The following is a 22,237-nucleotide window of genomic DNA, read 5'->3' on the forward strand; positions in this document are numbered from 1 at the left end:
ACAGTCCAGGTCAAGAGCTGTAAAATCTGCGTGACCCCCATCTTCCTTGTTATTTCTTTCTTTTTTTTTTTTTTTTTTGGTATTTTTCTGAAGCTGGAAACGGGGAGAGACAGTCAGACAGACTCCCACATGCGCCCGACAGGGATCCACCTGGCACGCCCACCAGGGGCGAAGCTCTGCCCACCAGGGGGCGATGCTCTGCCCCTCCGGGGCCTCGCTCTGCCTCGACCAGAGCCACTCCAGCGCCTGGGGCAGAGGCCAAGGAGCCATCCCCAGCGCCCGGGCCATCTTTGCTCCAATGGAGCCTTGGCTGCAGGAGGGGAAGAGAGAGACAGAGAGGAAGGAGGGGGGGGGGTGGAGAAGCAAATGGGCGCTTCTCCTATGTGCCCTGGCCGGGAATCGAACCCGGGTCCCCCGCACGCCAGGCCGACGCTCTACCGCTGAGCCAACCGGCCAGGGCCTCCTTGTTATTTCTTAATTCGGTTAACAAATACTGACTCTGTGCCAAGTTCTAGAAATAAAATGATGACCAGAACAGACTCTGTCCCCATCCTCATGGATTTATCTGTCTAAAGAGGGAGACAGACATATAGGTGCTAATATCACAGATGGTCAGGGCTGAGGTGGGGGAAATCAAAAACCTGTTGGAAGCCCAGGCCATTCACTTGACCCACCCTGGGAGATCAAGGAGGACTTCCTGGCGGCTAAGACATCTTGAGACCTGAAAGATGTATGAAATTATTTGTGCTGAGGAAGTTGAGAGAAAGAGGGCTACTCCAAAGAGAAGAAAAGGCATGTACAAATGCTGAGAGGTGAGATGGAGTCTGGGGTGTTCTAGATCAGCACAATCCAACAGAAACATAAGGAGAGTCCTAAATGTAATTTTTTGAATTTTCTGGTAACCACACTAAAAAAAAAAGGCTAATTTTAATAATATATTTTATTTAAATCAATATATCCAAAATATTACCATATTAACATGTTATCAATATAAAAATTGAGATATCTTACATTCTTTTTTTATAGTAGTCTCTGAAATCTTATGGGTATGTCATCCCTAAAGTACATCTCAATTCACACTAGCCACATTTCAAGTGCTCAATAGCCATGTGTGCTTGGTGGCTACTGTACTGAACAGCACAACAGCACCCTTGCTATTCAATACACTGACATCACTTGGACAGTTATTAGAAATGCAGAATCTCAGGCCCCTCCCCAGACCGACTCAGAATCTGCATTTTAACAAGATTCCAGGAAATTTATATGAACATTAGTCTGAGAAAAATGGGTCCAGTTCTGCTTAAAACACTTCTGTGGCTTCCTACTGCCCTCATGACAAACACCTGGCTACTGACCTTAGCAATCATTCATTCATTCATCACTGCTGTGAGCCTCTACCTACTGGGCGCCAGGCTCTGCAATGGGTAATGCTGGGGACACAGGAAGGATGAAGACAGACCTGATACCTGCTCTCATGGAGCTCCCAGACAATTCATAGGTAAGTACCCAAATCCCTGTTTCATTCTGACCATGATAAAAATAATGTGAAGTGCAGGAGGAGTGTTATAGGTGGCCTGTCCTGGTTTTGAGTGGAAGGGACATCCAGAACATAACCCATATATGGGAAGAGAATATGATCAAGGCAAAAAGCCATGAGCAGATTAAATGTCCCACTGCAGGGGAGGACCCTGCCAAGCAACACCAGCCTGCTCATGGTCACTAGGAAGGATCATTTTCTGGCTTCAGAGCACGGATAAACGTCTGGAGGATAGGGTTCCAGGAAACTAGCCAGGGACAGAGCCAGGTGATAGTATCACACACACCACACACAGATCTGCCTGCATTTGGAAAATGAGGGGACGGAACAGAAAACCAGGAAGGTGGTGAATTTGTCAGCAGGGAAAAAACTGGGAGCAAGGAATTGTAGGTTCCCTTGTTTTTTAAAGACAATGTCTTTTAATAAAGCATATATGAATTGTATTAAAATAATTGAGCAGGGGAAAAAAATGTGCAGGATGTGGATAGAACAAGAATGACCATATACTAGTAACTGTCGAAGCTGGGTGATGGGGACACAGGCCTTCATTAAACCTTTCTCTCTGCTTTTGTGCAGGTTTGAAATTTTCCCTTAAAAAAAGTTTACAAATAATTGAGGATGTTGAAAAAAGATTTTTAGCAGCTGGAGAAGTAAGCTGTTCTGAAGAAACTACAGTATCAGAAATGTGACCATCTTTATAAATGGAATCCAGGAGGAAGGCGGTTAAAGGCACAGACAATGGAACCAACCAGGACTCTTGGGTTCCAGTCCGAGTGCTGCTACTTACTAGCTATGGAACCTGAAGCACTTGATTTACACTCAGAATGCCTCTCACTGAAACTCTGGGATAAGAACAGTCACTGCCTCCTAAGGCTGGTGTGAGGATGACTGAATTAATCCATGGGAAGGGCTGAGAATAGGCCTGGCATGAAGAAGGCGCCAGGTAAATGTTGGTGATTATCATTCAAGCACATGCTAGCCTGATTTAAAACACCAAAATGTCCGAGTAAATTCAGTCCTTTACAACAAATTCACCGTCTCAGTAGTCACTGATCTAGTCGAAGAAAGCATTCTCTTAACACCAATATACTTTAGTGACCATCCTCTATACATACAAAATCCTTTTATATAATTTCTTGTTCCAGATGCTTATAAGACACCATTTAGACAAACACACAAGTCACATGTATAATGTTAATTGTGAAAATTCATGAAAATTCCCTTAGTTGATGTGACCAAAAGAAAGCGTATAAGCACTGCTTAAAGGTATATTCTGACACTTCTATATTCTGGCCCTTTCTCAGTGTACAGAGAAATACGCCTTCATGCTCTTCTGGATGCTGTAGAATTTTTAAAGTAATAAAATGATTCCTAAAAGTGTTCTTCTCTTAAATTCAAACACAATGTGATTTTATAAAAATTTTTCTTCCACAATAGCTATTGGTGTCGTTATAGTATTCAATGAAAACATGTTCATTGTGAAAATTATTTTAAAGTAAAGCTCCCATCCAACAACTTTCAACACTCACAATAACCACTGGTTACACTATATTCATCATCCTTACAGATGATGATGTCTGGGACTGTTTCAAAATAATATGAATGGGAAGAAGTGGGTGGGACATGGATTGAGCAGGAGTGTCTGGGCTGAAGACTGTTGGGGCCTGGTGAAAACCTACGTAGAGGCCCAGGTGAGCACACTGGTCACATTCAATGAAACAAAAGAAGTTCCGTGTCTGAAGGGGAGGCAGTCGGGTAGATAGGCCAGATCATACTGAGCTTTCAGTAGTAGGAGAAGGAGTTAGGACCTTAAGAACACTGAAGAAACATGGAAAGCTTTGAATCAGGAGGACATGATCAGATTTGTTTCACAAAAATCCCTCACTGTCAAGTGGGTGTGGGCTAAAGGGAGAGATGGAAAGCCAGGGCCCGGGAGGCAGACAGAGACAGGGTGGAAGAAGAAAGGGCTGGGCCAAGGTAGGCTGTGAAGGCAAGAAGGGGGCAGATGGGAGACCTAGTGGACAAGCTGTGGAGGTTGATGGGTTGGGCTGGGTGTGGGAATAGGGAAGAAGGCATCAAAAATGAAGGCCAGTACTCTCTGAGAGCCTGAGGTAACCCCTGAGATCTATCTCTGAGAGGACGAGTAGGTTTGCAAGTTGGGACACAGTATGTGTTAGGGATGCAGGTATCACCCAGGGCTGGGGGGAAGGGCAGTGTTGGCCTTCATGAGACCTCAAGACCCCTACTACTGAGGACCAGGGAAGAGGCAGGGGCCTAGTGCAGAATGGGCATCAGTAGCACAGAGACTGCAAACAAACTATAAGGGGATAAGATTGCCCAGAGGTAGGAGTTAGAAGTACTCCCCCACATTTAAGGATCAGTGAAAACAGGAAATTCTTGCAAAGAAGCAAGACACAGGAGAAAAATCAGGAAAGCATCAGAGAAGCCAAAGGGAGAGTTTTTTGTAGAAGGAATGGCCAACACTGCTAATTTTTGCCAAAATGGTCAATGAAATGATCCCTAAATAGTGCCCCCTGTGTCAGGTCTCTCATTGTCAGAGAAAGAGGTTACAAAGAAAGGATTTGTGAGAATAAACCTTCTGAGGCTGGATTAGAATCAGAAATATCAGTATGGACTCATGTTTATACACAGATATCTGTATCTATATACATACACACACAGAAATACATATATGTGCGTATCCTTAGGTTTGTACACACACACACACTTCCTGGTTCTATCAACTGAGAGAGAGTACAAACAGTGACACCCCAGTAACAATGACCATACTCAGTGCCCAGGACTTGGTTTCTAACACCTGTCTCCAATTAAAGAAACCCAGGTTCCCTGGAGAAATGGCTGATTCCAGGGCTGGAGCAGGGAAAATGCAAATAAGCCTGGAGCATCTTACAATACCAGAGAGTAAAATGGAGCTCAAGAAAATAAATAATAGTCTGACTAGTGGTGGTGCAGTGGATAAAGCATTGACCTGAGACCCTGAGGACCCAGGTTCAAAACCCCAAGGTTGCCGGCTTGAGCACGGGCTCGTCTGGCTTGAGGATGGGGTCACAGACATGACCCCATGGTCGCTGGCCTGAGCCCAAAGGTTTCTGGCTTGAGCAAGGGGTCACTGGCTCAGCTGGAAACTCCTGGTCAAGGCACGTATGAGAAGCATTCAATGAGCATCTAAAAGTGCTGCAACTACAAGTTGATGCTTCTCATCTCCTTCTCTTTTTGTCTGTCCCTCTCTCTCTCACAAAATAATAATAAAAAATAATAATAAACAGAAATGAAGAACACCAGAGCCAACCTGAAAAAGCCATTATGGCCAAAACGGGAATAACTGGAATGAAAAATATTAATTACGATAGTACTGGATTATACCTAAAGAATTAAATAAATATCCATGAGTCCATACTGATATAAATGAATGATTTAAGAAACAAAACAAATGGGGTAAAAGAGACAAATCTTCCTACAGGAGAACTCCAAATAATAAATGTAGAAGAAATGAAGAAGTAGAAAATCAACACTAGAGCACCACAATAATAATTGTCATGGGCAAGACCCTAAAATTTGTAGGTGGGACTTTGAGGAGAAACAGGACATTTGCATAGCGTCAAAGTACCTTCCCATATTTTTAAATTCCTGTAGTGATTTTAACATAGAAGACAAATTCTTTGACATTTTTTCCCTACAGGAACTGGAGCTTAATTCTCCTCCCTGCGTGGGCTGGGTTTCATGACTTGCTCTAACAAAAAGAGCAGGGAAAGGGGAAAACAGTAACATTCCAGTTGAGGAACCTGGTAGGCACCACCTTAATGTAGTGACCCAGGTTAATAGCACCTGAGTGGTATTCTTTCCCAAACCTAAAATCCTCCATCTAAGCATAAGAAAAATATTAGGCAAGCCCACACTGAAAGGCATTCTACAAAATACCTGACCACTTTGCCTCAAAACTGTCAAGTTCATGAAAAACAAGGAAAGATAGAGAAACTGTCACAGATTGGAGGAGACCAAAGAGACAGGATGAATAAATGCAGTATGGTATCCTAGATTGGATCCTAGAACAGAAAAAGAACATTAGTGGAAAATGGGTAGGATATGAATAAAGCCTGGAATTTAGTTAGAAAATTAATCCACATTAATTTCTTACTTTTGAAAAATATAAAGATGTTAATTTTAGGGGAAGCTAGGTGTAGGGCATATGGAAAGTCTCTTATACTATCTTTGCAACCTTTCTGTAAATCTAAAATTATTAAATTTGAAAAGTTATTTAAATATCACTGACTTGGCTACAAGTAGACTAGGTTAAGTGCTTCCTCTGGGCTCCCATAGCCCCGTGCTCCTGCAATCCCTGCCCTGACCCCTTCTGGTGAGGAGGTGTCTCCCCCATGGGATGCGTGCTCTGGAAGGGCAGGGTGGAGGCTGAGTCAGTGCTGCGTCTCTCTCAGGTGAGGAGTGCAGAGTGTCTGTCTTCCTGACAACTTGGGGAACATACATTGCAGGCAGAAGCCGTGCAGGATCCCCATCACTTCTCCCATCCTGGCTTTTACCCCTCTGAGCCCAGAGCCTGCCACAGCCCACCTTCCTCATCTCCCCTAACCCATTCACCCAAACCAGGACACATTTGAGGCTACAAAAATGGTCTGTTTCACTCACTTGCCAATTTTCCGCACCCCACATCCACACACAGTCCTGCCCTCAAATACCCTCAGAAACACTGCATGACTATTGGAGGTGCCCAGTCCTTTCCAGTAGACAGTCACCTCTGCAGAAACCCCCGAGCTACAGCAGGTTAAGCAGCGCTTGTTACCCAACCTCAGCAATCTGATTCCTGTCTGGGCAATTTGGAACAGGGACAGAGGATCTGTGGGGCACCGCACTGGAAGGCTGCATAGTGCTGGGCATGAGTGATCTAAGGCCAGCTCAGCTGCCTGCAGAGGAAGCAGCAGATGCAAAGAGGTGAGACCACAGGGCCAGGGAAAAGAGGAAAGCAGAGTTACTCCTCCATTTTCTGACTATCCTGTTCTCATGAGCCCCTGTCCATTTCTTTCCGTCATGACCCACAACCAATCTATTGTCAGTTTTGCCTTCAAAGTGTATCCATATGACTACTCACTACTGTCCCTGACCTCGTTCAGGTCACCATCATTTCTTACCTAGATTATGGCAGCAACCTCCTCAAGGCCTGCCTGCTCAAACTCCCATACCTAGTTTCCATCAGTACTCCCTGCTTCTGTGATCTCATCCTGGGCCTTCAAACCACAGAAATCCCAATGACCCAATTCATATCTCTAGCCCCGATATCACCCCTGAATGCCAGACTCCTATATCCCTCTGCTTGCTCAGCAAGTCAACTGGGATGGTTAAGGTACCTGCACCCACAGCCTCTCAATCTTCCCCAGACAGTTTCCGGCACTCACTCCTTCCCCCTGCTCAGGCTGAAACCCTGACTCTTGGAGTTGTTGACTTCTTTCTCACCCCACACTTAATACCCCAAACCCTGCCCACTCTTCCTTCAAATCATAACCAAAATCCAACCACATCTCCCCACCTCTACTACTATACTCAGGCCAAGCCACCACTGTCTCTGACTGGGTCAGTGCAGTAGCCTCCTCACTAGAGTCCTGCTTCCATCCTGATGTCCACACGGCAGCGAGAGGAATCCTATTAACATTACACCACATCACTCTTCAGCCTAGAATGCTGTTTTCTTCCCATCTCTCTGACAATAAAAACAAGCCCTTTTTCCATGGTCCATCAAGCCCTGCATGCCTGAGTAATTATATACAATATATCATCCCTGCCATACATTAGATACAGGTCACCCTGAACAATGTGGAGGGGTTCACTCACAGTTGAAAATCTGAGTATAACTACAGTTGATCCTCTGCATACGTGGATTCCCAACCAGAGTCAACCTTTGAACAACTCAGGTTTGAAATGTGCAAGTCAATTGAGAAAAAAAATCTATCAGTGCACCTGCACAGTTCAAACCCGTGTTGTTCAAAGACCAACTGTATAGACATCGTGCTCTTCACAATAACCCTGTGAGACTATTTTAACCTCCATTTTACTGTGAAGAAATGGGAGCCTCAGAGAGGTAACGTATCTTATCTAAAAATCATACCACGAATGAGTGAATAATAATTTTATTCATCTTACACCGCTTTAACAATTATGGAAGTTTTAATGCTGATAATATTATGCTAATAATAACAGCTATCACATACTCAGCGCTTACTCTGTGCCAGCTATCTTGCTACCGCTTCATTATCTCCTCTGTGCCCTTGTTTCTTCATTGTATAATTGGAATAATAATATTACCACACAGGATAACTGTGAGGATTAAGTGAGCTAATACATAAAAAATGGTAAGACCTCAAAAAAAATATTAGCTTGTTTCAGTTAGCTCTTGCTGGGTAACAAATCATCCCAAAACACAGTGGCTTAAAATAGCAACCATTTATTTGCTCATGATTCTGTAATTTTAGCAAGGCTCAGAGGGTGAGGTGAGTCAGGATGGCTCACCTCTACTCCACATGGTGTCAGCTGGTAGCTAGGGTAGATGGCATTACTCATGTCTTACACAACAGCTAAAGCAGTGGAACAGCTAGGAGCTGGCTGGGCCTCTTTCCACATCTCTCTCCAGCCGGGTAGCTGGATACAGCAGCCCAGGGCTCCAAGAAAGTGAAAGCAGAAGCTTTCTTAAGTCCCAGCCCCCTCACCCCAACCAGCCCAGACTTACTTCCACTGCATTCTAATGGTCAAAACAGGTCACAGGTCAGCCCAGATTCAAGGGGAGGAGGAAGTTTACTTCTGATGGGGGAAACAGCAAAGAATGTGTGGCTTTCATTAGAAGCAGCTACTTTGATCTCATAACAGCCTCATCACTGGTCTCTACTTCAATCCCTTTATCCCCTATAGTTTATTCCCCACATAATAGGCTGAGGGATCTGTTAACATACATAACTGACTATGCTTCCTTATAGTACTATTTAAATTCTTCTATAGCTTCCCACTACATATGGGGTAAGGACACACACTCCTTACAGGGTCTACATGGTCTGACTCTTGCTCCCTTCTCAGCCGCTAGGTTACACACACACACACACACACACACACACACACACACACACACACACAAATAGAGCTAATGCCTACCCCTTCATCACCTTAAACTGACTTCCTAGGGTCATTAAATTTCCTGTCAAGTGCTCTTCTAGTACTTTCTACCTTTCTCTGTATTTCATATTTGTGTCCTTAGGTGATGAGTTGAACCCTCACCTCTGAGACCGAGCTCTTTGGGGGCAGGAAAACTATTTTGTTCTCTGCTGTGTTCGCAATGCTAAGCACAAAGCTGAAGCAAGGTGAAAACGCTTGTTGAATGTCTGAGACCTCAGAAAAATTTAAGGCAATCCCTTAAAGTTCTGTGGAAAGGGGACTGACAGTCTCTCTAAGATGCTGGGATCCGGATCTGTGCTCTGAAATCATCCACCCACCCACCCATTCAATAACAAATTACTGAATCCTAACCAAGTGCCAAGAACTCTTCTAAGTGTTGGAGATAAAGCAAGAAGTATAATAGCAAAAAAGCTCCTGCAGTCATGAAGTATACGGCATGGTGGGTATGGGGGGGAGCAGACAATAAGCACGATAAATGAATTGTATAGTGTGTTGAGCACTGATATGACTAATGCTAAGGAAAAGTTCAAGGTAAGTTAACATATGAATGTTAGAGGTACAATTCTAGAAGAGTGGTCAGGAAAGATCTCAAGAAGGTGACATCTGAGTAAAGATCTAAAGGAGGTAAAGATGAGTCCTATCTGGGGAAGTGTCCCAGGTAAAGAGAACAGCAAGTACAAAGGCTCTGAGGCCAGTGTGGCCGGAGCAGAGTGAGCGAGGAGAGAGGAGTAGGTGATGTCAGAGTAGTAACATGGAGAGGTCATGCAGAGCCTTGCAAGTCATGAAGAAAACTTTGGCATCTACTCTGAGATGGAGGCACAGGTGCGGTACTGAGCAGGGGAGAAATATGACCTGGCACAGGTATTCACAGCGTCCCTCTGGCTGTGTGTGAGGAAGACTGTGGGGAGCAGAAAGACCACTGAGGAAACCGCCATGATAATCTAGGCAGGCGATGAGAGTGAAGGTGGGAAGAAATGGTCAGGTTCTAAATATACTTTGTAAGAATTGAACCAGACAAGGGAATAAGACAAAGAGGGGACTTAAGAACAATTCCAAAGCTTCTGGTCTAAGCAACTACAGGGATGGAGGTGACATTTACTGAGAACCTGGGAAAACAGATTTTAGAAAAACAAAAACCAGGAGTTCAATTTGGCCAAGATACTCTCAAGATATCATTAGATATCCAAGAGGAGATATCATATAGGCAGTCAGCAGTCACCAGAGAAGTTCTGGGATGGAAACAGAAAGTTGAGATATGTTTCCATGCTTATCCATCCCAAATTCCTTACAGAACCCACATGATTTGGCTCCTGATGATGACAGGAAGCTCATCTTGCACCTGCCTAAGTCAGTGATTCACATACACACAAATCCTGAGCCTGCTACTTCCCAGCTATGTGATCCTGGGCAAGTTACTTAACTTCCTCTGTCCTCAGTATCCTCATCTGCAAAAGGGAGATCATAATGGTACTGTCCTCCTATGACTATTCATTTTTTAAAAATTTAATATGCCAGCCGTTGTCTTATGCTGGAAACATTCCTTTCCCACCCTTCTCCAGTCTGTAATACAGATATACAGCCTGTCGGCTCAGCCCTCTGGACATCTCTCCCATACACACCCTTCCTCCCCTCCCAACCAAGACCCTTTCCCTGGTTCATCCCCGACGTTTCATGCCTAGGGTCCTGCCAGAGACGTGTCCCTGGGCTCTCAGACCCAACTCTATTTCCCTTAAATCTACTGCCAGAGGGCAGCAAGTTAGGTTTTCCCTTCTAGACACCCTCCCGTGGCTCTTCATTGCCCTCATGACAAAGTCCAAAGACCCAAACAGAACCAACAAAATCTTCCACGACCTTCTTCATATAGTACTTTCAGTAAGATCACCAACACCAGCTCACCCGGCTGTTTCTCATCGCTGCCTTCGCGCAGGACCTTTTCACTGCACCACCAAGCACCCCTCCGTATTCAGGCCTCAGCTCAGGCAGCTCCCCTTTCCTCCTCCAGAAGTTTGGCACACCCGTGGTTCATTTGGGTTCCCTCGCGTTCAACGTTGCCACCATTAGCGAACACCCGGACATACAGAACCCTTCCCTGCCCATCTTTCCTATCGACTAGAGCTTTCCCGCGAGCTATGCCAGACACAGCGGCTAGTGATGCCTTCCTGATGGGGCCGTTTCAAGCCTCAGAGCTTCCTCCTGCTCTAACTACGAACGTCTTACCTGCTTGCTCTCCGCGAAAAGCCGTCACGCACCTACCGCACGTCTCAAAGGAAATTAACACCTGCGCATAGCACGACCAAAACCACCCAATTACGTTCATACCTTCCTATACAGCCCGCCTTAAACATCCGGGACCAGTCTGACTGCTGATTGGCTGACTGACATCCCACCCCTAAACACATAAACGAAAAGAACTCTGGTCTTGTAGTTCCCCGACGAAAAGTGGGAAAACGGCTAAGTAGAGAACTACTTCCCAGGAGGGGCTGCTCCCCAGTGGTGGAAGACGATACCCTTTGAATACGGTGGCTCTTGATTAGCCATTTGGGAGACAGAAGTTTCCAAACTGCCAGGGAAAACAAGACCCACTTACCTGGGTCCCCTGGAATGTATAGATTTTTTTTGCCTGAGAATCTCAAAATACCTTTGTCCTCACAATTGTTCCAAAGGGTGAGACCAGACGTGGAGGGGTGGGGTAAAGTCTGTACCCCTTGTCTGCCTGCCATTCCCCAAATGGCACCAGTAAGTCCTGTTACACATATTCAGCACCTACTGGATGCTTGCCTGGCAAAATAATGCACAGACTCTGTAGAAACCCTGGCTTACTAAGGCAGAAACTGTTTCCCAGAAACAGGGCAGGGGTAGGCTTTTTACCCTTTCAGGGTTCATTGAGCCTGGAAAGCACAAATGTGGGCTAGGATCCTATCCAGGATCTCTGTCTAGGATTCCTTCCCCAGACCTTCTGCAGCTTCACGTCTGCAGCAAATAGCCATAACTTCCCTATGGACATATCCCACAAGACAAAGCTTTTTCAGCACCCCCCCAATCCCAACACCATTCTGCACCATGCCTCTGAGGGCCGGGTAAAGGGAGCCAGGGCCCTGCAAACGCTCAGGCGGGCATGTGAGAAAGCTCTTTACTGGGGGGTACAGCAAGGAGGAGCAAGGCCATCTCCCCCTACCTGCCCCCACCCCTTCCTAGGGCCCTGGGGTGAGAGGATCTCCCCCCACTGGACCACCATTGTCTTTGGTACAATAAATAGAAAACAAGGGGGAGAGAGGGAGCCAAGGGTCCAGTCCTTAGTGGGAAGGATACATCTAAACCCCTCTCCTTAACCCCCTGCCCCAGGCCCCAATCAGTGCAGGCCTCACCCACCCCAGCTGGGTAGCAGCTATTCCAGTCAAGGGGAGAGATGAGGATGGGAGCCCAGGGCCCCCAAACGGGGGGGTATGGCTTCAGGAGGGGCCCCAGGGAAGGGGCAGGGTCATGAGCTGGCTGCTGTGCTCTGGGGTACACCACGGAGGCCCAAGCGAGGCCCCAGAGTGGCAGGGTCATCAGGGGGTGGGAGGGGTGGACGACCTCCTGTCATCCGAGTCCGGAGGGCTGAAGCAGCTGGGTGCTGAGGGGCTGGTGCTGGGTGGAGCGGGGAGCAGTCCGGTGGGCCGCCCACTAGGCTCACATCCATCAGCTCCGGGGGTGGTGGTGAGGTTGGTGATGGAGGACGGCCAAGGCATTGGGGTTGGGGCGGTAACTGGACCCCAGCCCCTGGCAGTGATGAGACAGAAACAGGGGCCTGACGTGTCTTGTGGGGCACATCACCCCCTGCCCAGGGGCGCATCGGCTGGGAGGGTGGGACCTAAAGGAGTAAAGGAACAGTGGGTGATGGAGACCCAGGTCCTGGAGTCTCTGATACCCTGCCACCCAACTCCAAAGGCCCCAAGGCCGTAATACCTGGGGGCTGTTCATCTCACAGTCAGTGATGGGGGGCCCGGGGCCCCCACAATATCGGTTGCTATAGCGGTAGGTCCGGTTGTCACTGGAAGAGCCACTGGAGCCTCCTGGAGGTGCCAGGGGAAGAAAGAAGAGGCCTTAAGGGAGCAGAAGTGGTGGCTGGGTTTTCAGGTAGCTAAGTCTGGTTCATGGTGCAGGCCCAGGTTTGGGCTTCGGGTTCTGCATTCATTTGAAGAATCAGGCCCAACATTGAGATTAGGGGACAGAGTTTAGTTTTGGATGGTGGAGTAAGAACCAGTTAAAGGTCTGAGCACAAGCTCAGTTTCAAAGATCAAGTCAGGGCCAGCTGAAGCTTTCCTGCCCTAACCTTTGGAATTCAGGATCATATAGTTGCAAAGCTCTAGTTGAAGACCCAATGGCAAGGACCCCCAGATCAGGCCAAACCACAGCTGCCCCCAACCCTGTCCTACCCTCTGGGGCACTGGGCACCCACCAGAGCTGGAGATGGAGCTGGCGGTGCTGGAGGAGGGGCAGGTGTCGAGGGGTGCGGGCGAGGTGGAGGCACTGCTGCCTGCCGGGCCCGTGTTGGTGGCCTCATCAGCCGTGCGGCGGAAGAAGCCATGCTGCAGAGCCCCCAGCGGGCTGATGCGGGCGGCAGGCTCATATTCCAGCATGCGCAGCACCAGGTCCTGGAAGCGGAGGTAGTCGGCGGGGCTGTGGCCCGGCTCCCCCGCCCGCCGGCCCCCGGGCCCGCCCGTCTGCACGCCCAGCACCTCCTGCAGCCGCCGTGTCCCGGGGCCCTGGTAATCCTGGCAGGGAGGGGGCGGGAGGGGGGGCAAGAGAGTGGCCGTCAGTGGGCAGGAGGGGCAGGGAGACACACACGGGGAAACAGAGGCACAAGAGAGAAAGTGGAAAAAGAGAAGCTAAGAAGAACTGGGGGGGCAGGTAAGAGATAGGGTGGATTGGGGAGGAAAGAAAAGACAGACAAGGGAGAACTGAAGGAAGGGAAAGACACAACGGAGAAGAAGCAGGGAGAGAGGGAACCCCAAGTGTGAGAGAGTGAGGGGCCACAGGGTAGTAGGAGCGGCAAAGGGCTGGGGCCGCACCTTCCTGAGTTCCTTTGTCCTTCGTAGGGTCCAGCCACCCCCAGGCAGCCGCTCAAAGTACTTGCGAGCTTTGGGTGCCTGGTCTAGCATGGGGGCTGGTGGGATGCCCAGCACCTCCACAATCCGGTTCATCTGGTCCACCTGCACGCATGTGGAGAGTCAGGATCATCAGGCCGGCCAGGCCTCACCCACTCCAGCACACCCCCCTCCTCAGGAGCAAACCTCATTGGAGCCACTAAAGAGGGGCTCTCCGGTGTGCATCTCCACCAGTATGCAGCCCAGGGACCACATGTCAATGGCCAGGTCATAGGGTGTGCCCAGAAGCACCTCAGGTGACCGGTAGAAGCGGCTCTGGATGTACTGGTAAATCTGAGGGAGGAAAGAGGGCAATAGTCAGCCACTATCTTCATTTATTTTATTCATCAGCCTCAGTAGTCTGCTGACCTAGGTTGATCCTGATCTCCGTCCTAGGCCTGACTTCAGGTCCCTCTTACTCACCAGTCAGAAGTTGGCATCTGCAAACCCAGGCCCTTCCCACCATCCCAATCCAGACCCTTTTCATGCCACCACCATTATCATCTCAAATGACTGCTTACAGAAGTCACAAAGCTGAAGTACCCCCCCCCCCCCCATCCATCCCCAGCTTTAAGAGCACAAGGTAAACAAAACTTAGTAAAGTGCTACCTAGGCTCAATGCTCACCCCATTTCTCCTGCTCATGTCTGGCAGCCTCAAAACTGGCTCTGCCTCCAGACTTCACTCTTCCCTTTCCCACTGGGCAGTATATATATACCCTGTGGCCCTCTCCTTTACTACCTTCACCCATTGGCCCTACCCTTCATACCTGTCCACACTCCATCCCAAGCACTAGGCCTCAGGCATCAACCACTTCTGGATGCACCGGACAACCCCATTCCAACCTAAGGCAGCCCTTCATCTCTGGCCACTGGCTGGCCCTGCCCCCATCCTGGCCACACACACATATACTAGTTCCACCCCTGGGGCCGGGCTAGGTACCCTCTGGCCAAGCTGGCAGGAGCTGCCAAAGTCCACTATCTTGATGGCACTGCGTTTGGGGTTGCAGAGCAGGATGTTCTCAGGCTTGAGGTCACAGTGAATGATGCTAAGCTCGGGAGTGGCCAGGAAGAGCAGCGCTGTGCAGAGCTGCTGGGCCAGCTTCCGTGTCAGGTTCAGTGAGACTCCACGGAAGTGCGTATTGCGCAGGAGGTCGTACAGGTTGTAGGAAAGTAGCTCGAACACCAGGCACAGGTGGTTCCGGAACATGAAGTGCCGCTTCAGGTGCACTGCAGGGGACAGGACCGAGAGAGGGCCAGTAGTACACAATAACCAAGGAGAGAGGCTGGAAGCAGATCTGTGTTCTGCTTCTTGAGCACTGGCCAAAGTGTGGTGTGCTCACAGGTACCAGCTGCTAGTCAGGATGTTTTTATAATGTCTATAACTTGAATCACAACAACAAAAAAGAACAATGTTTTTTTCTTTTTTTTTGTATTTTTCTTAAATGAGAAGCAAGGAGGCAGAAAGACAGACTCCTGCATATGCCCGAGCAGCATCCACCTGGCAAGCCCACTAGGGGGCGATGCTCTGCCCATCCGGGCCATTGCCCCGTTGCAACTGAAGCTATTTTAGCGCCTGAGGTGAGGCCATGGTGCCATCCTCAGTTCCCAGGCAAACGTGCTCCAGTGCAGCCTTGGCTGTGGGAGGGGAAGAGAGAGATAGAGAGAAGGGTGGAGAAGCAGATAAGCACTTTCCTGTGTGCCCTGACCGGAAATTGAACCCGGAACATCCATACACCAGACTGACCTCTACCACTGAGCCAACTGGCCAGGGTAAAAAAAGGGACAAATTTTCTTGATTAAGAAAAGTGAATTCTGTGCGGAGGACCCAGGTTCGATTCCCGGCCAGGGCACACAGGAGAAGCACCCATTTGCTTCTCCACCCCTCCGCCGCGCTTTCCTCTCTGTCTCTCTCTTCCCCTCCCGCAGCCAAGGCTCCATTGGAGCAAAGATGGCCCGGCGCTGGGGATGGCTCCTTGGCCTCTGCCCCAGGCGCTGGAGTGGCGCTGGAGTCGCAATATGGCGACGCCCAGGATGGGCAGAGCATCGCCCCCTGGTGGGCAGAGCGTTACCCCTGGTGGGCGTGCCGGGTGGATCCCGGTCGGGCGCATGCGGGAGTCTGTCTGACTGTCTCTCCCTGTTTCCAGCTTCAGAAAAATGAAAAAAAAAAAAAAAAAAAAAAAAAAAAAGAAAGAAAGAAAAGTGAATTCTTTCCCAACCAGGTGGTGACACAGTGGCTAGAGCGTTGACCTGGGACCCTGAGGACTCCAGTTTAAAACTCCAAGGTTGCAAACTTGAGCATGGGCTTGCTTATCTGGCTTGAAACCAAAGGTCCCTGGTTTGAGCAAGGGTTCGCTAGCTCAGCTGGAGCCCCCTAGTCAAAGCACATATGAGAAGCTATCAGTGAACAACAAAAGTGATGCAACTATGAGTTGATGCTTCTCATTTCTCTACCTTTCTGCCTGCCCCTCTCTCACTAAAAAAAAGTAAATTCTTTTCAAGTCTCAAACTGTCAGATGAAACCAAAGATAGTTTCCATTTGGTGCTGACAAGTCTTTAACACCATTTTACAGTGCCTCATCTAATCTTATAACATTGTTTTAGTCTCAGTTTTATATTTTTTTGTGGCAAAAGATACTCATTTTCTATTTACTGAAAGGTTTTACACTTAAAGAAACATATTCTTCAACTCCTCTTGCTTTTTCTAAGAGGAACCAGTATAGGCAAGAGGGAAGACTGGCACAGATGTTAAGAGTAAAGGTCTGGGCCCTGGCCAGATGGCTCAGTGGTAGAGCATTGACTGGTGTATGGAAGTCCTGGGTTCGATTCCTGGTCAGGGGACATAGAAGTGACCATCTGCTTCTCTAACCATTCCCCTTCTCCTTACCTCCCTCCTCCCTCTCCCTCTTATCCACCCACAGCTATGGCTCCATTGGTTTGAGTGCATTGGCCCAGGGCGCTAGAATAGCTCTCTGGAGCCTTTGCCTCAGGCAATAAAAACAGCTCAGTTGCTAGCACAGCCTGGATGGGAATTGCCGGGTGGATCCTGTTTGGGGCACATGTGGGAGCCTATCTCCCCTCTTCTCACTTAAAAAAAAAGGCAATTAATTAATTAATTAATTTTAAAAAGTGAAGGTCTGGAGTCTGGAGTCTACTGCCTCGTCAAATTACAGTTCTACTGAGTACAAACTCTGTGTGATAGTACCTGAATACCTCATTTCTTCATCTCTAAGCTGTGGGCAGTTATGCCCCTTCTATGGCCTGTGGCTAATTTATGTAAAGTGCTTATAACAGAAACTAACCCTTAGTACCCAATAAACTCTGACCAGCATTATTTTGTGAACAAGACAAAAATCATGCAAGTGGCAGAAGAGTAACTGATGACAGGGAATTACAGTCCAAATCCTGCCCTGAGGACACCAATCTCATCCTATAGAGGTGATCCATCCCTAAACAGCTTTTGCTGCCTCAAGCCTCACCTATGTAGTACTTCATCTCTGTATCATGCTGGTTCATCAGCTCCAGCAATCGCAACTCAATCTGGGCCTGGTTCAGGAAGGCCTTTTTGTTCTTGATGATTTTGATGGCCACCAGCTCCTGGGTCTGATGATCATAGGCTTTCACCACCTGCAGGGGCAGGGTATGTCACAAAATGAGTGAAATGGGGGAGGGGGGAAGAGCCAGGTACTACTGTTTTTCCTCTAGTCAAGTAGGCTCACCAATATCACTATCAATATTACTAACAGTAACTCAAAACTGAGTGCTCACCAACAGTCAGGCACTAATGTAAACACTGGATATGAAATAACCACCTCATATGGAGAATTCTGTTAATTGCAGATTTTTCCAGAAAAGGGAACTGAGGCATAGGGAAACCAAGTGACTGGACTGAGGTGAGTGGCCCAGCACAGAACTTGAATCTACTGAACAGTGATTATGTCAATCAATATCAGTGGGTGCCCATGTTCCCCAACCTCTGGGTCAGAACGAGAGGGTGGGGCATCCCGCACCTGGCCAAAGGAGCCTTTGCCAATGAGGGAGTCAATCTCATAACGCTCCAGCCAGCGCTCGCCACTGCGCACTATGTAGTCGTGGTTGTCATCATCATAACCGTGGTTTAGGACCTTCTTCTCTTTCTTGGTACTTGAGTCCTGAGGAGGTGCCTGCTGGGCCCGCCGCTTCTTCTTCGCATAATAGACCTGCCCAGCCGGCCAGCCAGGAGATGGGGACTGATAAGTGACTTGTGCCAGCAGCCAGGACCCTTCAGCACACAGCCTGGGTCCCCTACCCCTCTGGTTACCTCATTGATGTGCTTGTAGGTCTTGATGAGGTCCACAGAGAGCTTGCGCAGCGGGGCCGTGTTCGGGTCCCGGAAGGCCAAGGGAAGCCTCCGAGGCAAGAGCCGCACATCAGGCAATACCTGCTGGGTGGGGTGAGAGGTGGGCACTGAGGACAGGCCTTGACCTCTAACCTCAAGGGAGAGAACTAATGGGTGGCTGGCTTATCATTACCACCCGCATATTTATGTGGTCACTGTCTGACAAGCCCACTAGAAGAGAAAGTCCCCAGGGGCAGAGTCTTTGTCTTGTTCTTGCTATTGACCTTCAGTGCCTGGAACAGGGCCTGGCACATAGTAGACTAGGGTTAAAGATTGGCTGAATGAACGCATGGTGAACTATTTATTTACCCCTGACCTTTCATCCCACACCTTTATTCCTTTATGAATCTCAATGGGAGCTCATACAGAAAACCTAGGTTCTACCCCTCTAAACCAGTGGTAGTCAATCTGGTCCCTACTGCCCACAAGTAGGCGTTCCAGCTTTCATGGTGGGCAGTTAGCAGAGCAATCAAAGTATAAATAAAAAGATAGATTTAAAGCCCTGGCCGGTTGGCTCAGTAGTAGAGCGTCGGCCTGGCGTGCAGGAGTCCTGTGTTTGATTCCCAGCCAGGGCACACAGGAGAAGTGCCCATCTGCTTCTCCACCCCTCCTCCTCTCCTTCCTCTCTGTTTCTCTCTTCCCCTCCCGCAGCCAAGGCTCCATTGGAGCAAAGTTGGCCCGGGTGCTGAGGATGGCTCTTTGGCCTCTGCCTCAGGCGCCAGAGTGGCTCTAGTTGCAACAGAGCAATGCCCCAGATGGGCAGAGCATCGCCCCCTGGTGGGCATGACAGGTGGATCCCGGTTGGGCGCATGCGGGAATCTGTCTGACTGCCTCCCCGTTTCCAACTTCAGAAAAATACAAAAACAAAACAAAACAAAAAACAAAAACAAAAGTGGGCGGTAGGTATAAAAAGGTTGACTACCCCTGCTCTAAACCTTTCACTTGAGACCATCCATCTGAATGTCTTATCTTGAGGATCCCCATCTTGCTTTACCCTTGGGGTCTTCCAAATGCTCACCCCCCCCAACACACTCAAGGTTCTGTATCTGAATCCAGCACCCTGGACCTCCCACTCCAAGCTCTACATTTCAGAGCCTTTAACAGTTTCTATCTACCCTTGGAGATCTTGATTCCATACCTAGAGGCCCTGCTGGCTCCAAGACTGTTCAGGCTCAACATTCCTCAACATTTTACTCATTCCAGGTCTTTCACTCTGGTCTTTTCTTAGTGAACATTTATTGTTTACTATATGCTAGCACTGTCCTCAGCATTTTACATGCATTTCATTAACTGGTTTAATCATAACAATCCTATGGAGGTAGGTATCAAGTATTGGCTCCATTTTACAGACTAGAAAACTGAAGCATGGAGAATCTAAGTAATTTTACCGTCATGTCTGAATTTGAACCCAGGCCCTCCAAACCCTGACTTTGTCAGCAACTCCTCTATTATCTTTAACTCCCACAGGGCCCTTCACACCCCTGGGAGACTGTGCTGGGCAACCACACTATCTTTTGGCCCCAAGACCCTTCTATGTCCTGCCTCCCCCTTACCCCAAGCAGGTGAGGGGCCAGATGAATGTGTACCTGTGTGTGCTCCTGGGACGCTGGGAAGCCAGAGAAGGGACCATGGCCTGGTGGGATGGCCATGGTGGGCTCAGAGGGCCGCAGGGGAGCGAGGCCTGGAGCGGGAGCCCGGCCGGGGGGCGCCTTCTCGCATCCTGCACCTCGGCTGCCACCGCCGCTGAGACCTAAAGGCAGGTGGGAGGCAGGGGAACAACATGGAAGGAGGGGATGTGTGGGACAGTGCAGGCATGAAAGAGGTGGGCATCAGAGAAAAGGCAGGGCACAGAGGGTGGAGGAAAAGGGTGCAACAGAGCAAAAGGTGCGAATGAAGAGAGGGCACAGGCAGAAGCGGTGGGGTGGTAGGGAAGGAAGGCACAGCACAATCCCTCAACAAATGATTACCAAATAAATGAGGTCGGTGGCAGGGACAGACACATACAAAAAGGAGTGATTGGGCGTTAAGCAGGAATTTGGGCCAAGACAGGAAAGAATATGAAGACACCAATAATTGGGGAGAGGAAGAGAAGAAAACAGAAACCAGACAATATAGGGAGTAAGGGTTCATTCTTTTCTTCCTATTCCCACTTGTGTCCCTCCCCTGGGCCCCCTCACACAAGATCCTGCCCTCCCCCAGTCTTGCATGAATATCAGGATCTCATCTCATCACAGCAATGTCCCTCTTCAAGATCTACCCTTCCCAGCAGATCCCCCAATCCAGAAGTCTAGGACCCCCTCCCTTCCTAAAACCACACCGAGTCCTCTGGTTCCCTACCAAACCATAGCAAAGTCATCTACAGGCGTCTAAAATCATATCAGGGTCCTTGAGGACTTACGAATCACTGTTACCTGAGAACCCCTACATAACAGGGTCCTATCCCTATGGCATTTTGGTCCGCCAGGGCACACCCTTCCCAGGGGACCCCCCCCATATTATGCCAATACCTCTTTCCTATATCATTTCCTCCCACATCAGGTACTACCCCTCCAGCTCGTTTTTCCATACCACATTACATTTCCCGCATCCCACATCTGAGTTCTGCCCCATAGCCCCACATTATGCCAAGGTACCCCTCCCAATCAAGGCCTATTCTTCTTGATGGGAGCAAAGGGGAGGTGTCTCTTCCTACGATTTATAGTTAGTTCGTCCTTCTAATTCAACATTCCTCTCCCAATTCAATATTCCTACAAGGGTCCTTTCTCCAGTCACTTCTTATCCACTGGAGTCAATCCACAACTGTGCCAATTCCTAGAAGGCCCCCATAGCCAAATACCCCAAATATCACAGACTTCTTCCTTCTCACACTATCGGCCACACCAAACTTCTTTCCCCACAGGCCTTCCTTTCTGTCAGTCACTTTCTTCTATGTCAAGCCTTGTCACTCCCCTTCCCCCAAACCACCTCTTTCCCGGGAGCCCTCCCACACACCAGGACCATCTCTCCCAGCTACCACCCCCCTACCCGGGTCAGGGCTGGCGCAGGGCCCACGGGGGGCTGGGGTGCGGTGGGCCCCCCAGTGGGGTGGGCGAGCAGCCAGCATGGCGACAGCGGCGGCGGTGAGGAGAAGGCCGCCTGTCCCGGCCCGGCCAGCCTCGGCAAGCCCCGAGGCGGGGAGGGCAAGCGGGACAAGCGGCCCGGTGGGTGACAACAGCAGCCACTGCGGGCGGGGGAAAGGAGAGGAGACAGGGGCAGCTCGGGGCACACGGGGGAAGGGAAAAAGCAGGTGGATGGGGGGAGGGGCAGGTTAACCCTCACCCAGCCGGCCCCGCCCTGAGGGACACCGGTGTCCCACCCCTCCACCCTTGAGGGTTACCCCGACCCGCTGGCAGGCCTGAACTTGGCAGTCCACACCTGCCATGGCAACAACTGTACTATTGGTCGCTGGGCCAAGAGCTCAACCAATCACAGGCCAGGGCAGTTGTTGCTAGGCGACGACAAAGCGGCCGGCAGAGCAGAGCCCAAACAAAGGGCCAGAGTGGGGCCCCAGTACCCCCTCCTAGCCTTCCTCGCAGGACAGCTCTCTCGGGCTCATCCCCTTCCAGGAATCCGACTATGAATAGCCAGGCACGACCTCCACCTGCTGCTACCCCACTCCTCTCCTCCCTTGGCCTCCTAAGTCTCACAGCGAAAGAGGATAAAAGGCAGGGTGGGTCCCGTACTACCACCCTCACGCGAGCGCCCCGACCGTAGCCACTTCGTTACCTGAGAGCGTGGGCAGGGGGACTCAAACTGCTCGGGAAGCCCGAGCTCAGACCAGCCCACTGGCTAAAGGTATCCGGCGGACGCAGCGAGTAAGGGCCCGGATTACCCAGTAATGCAACCAGCAAAATGGCGACCACAACAAACCGCCCCCCCAACCTGCTCTCTATCACGTGACCGTGAGCAACACATCGCCCGGAGCTCAGCGGAACTTACCAGCACACATGCGCAGTGAACTACCAACCCCG

The 22,237-nt window shown here is 49.4% G+C and overlaps 1 protein-coding gene across 5 annotated transcripts; it reads right to left on the bottom strand.

Moving 5' to 3' along the window:
- Window positions 1-5,827: 5,827 nt before the first annotated feature.
- DYRK1B (dual specificity tyrosine phosphorylation regulated kinase 1B) lies at window positions 5,828-22,159 on the bottom strand. 5 transcript variants are annotated; one of them, XM_066349768.1, is made up of 11 exons: window positions 21,993-22,159; window positions 19,814-19,977; window positions 18,150-18,272; window positions 17,860-18,048; window positions 17,329-17,476; window positions 14,793-15,079; window positions 13,999-14,145; window positions 13,777-13,917; window positions 13,164-13,479; window positions 12,671-12,777; window positions 5,828-12,575 (listed from the first exon to the last, which is right to left on the bottom strand). In XM_066349768.1, the coding sequence occupies exons 2-11, from the start codon at window positions 19,874-19,876 to the stop codon at window positions 12,204-12,206; spliced, it is 1,893 nt and encodes a 630-aa protein (XP_066205865.1). In that variant the 5' UTR covers window positions 19,877-19,977; window positions 21,993-22,159; the 3' UTR covers window positions 5,828-12,203. The 5 variants fall into 5 exon arrangements, with proteins under 5 accessions (XP_066205865.1, XP_066205861.1, XP_066205863.1 ...); XM_066349764.1 differs by lacking the exon at window positions 21,993-22,159 and adding an exon at window positions 21,252-21,584; XM_066349766.1 differs by lacking the exon at window positions 21,993-22,159 and adding an exon at window positions 21,252-21,583 and having other exon boundaries at window positions 13,164-13,359.
- Between the last annotated feature and the right edge of the window lie 78 nt (window positions 22,160-22,237).

Source organism: Saccopteryx leptura, chromosome 9, assembly GCF_036850995.1.
Source record: "Saccopteryx leptura isolate mSacLep1 chromosome 9, mSacLep1_pri_phased_curated, whole genome shotgun sequence".
In the NCBI taxonomy this organism is placed as follows: Eukaryota; Metazoa; Chordata; class Mammalia; order Chiroptera; family Emballonuridae; genus Saccopteryx; species Saccopteryx leptura.

Coding starts and splice junctions, on each gene's coding strand:
- DYRK1B (XM_066349764.1), bottom strand. CDS start 21,330: ATGCTGGCTGCTCGCCCACCCCACTGGGGGGCCCACCGCACCCCAGCC. Junction 17,477..17,859: donor GCAAAGGCTCCTTTGGCCAG/GTGCGGGATGCC, acceptor CTGCCCCTGCAG/GTGGTGAAAGCCTATGATCA. Junction 12,778..13,163: donor CAGCTCCATCTCCAGCTCTG/GTGGGTGCCCAG, acceptor TGGCACCTCCAG/GAGGCTCCAGTGGCTCTTCC.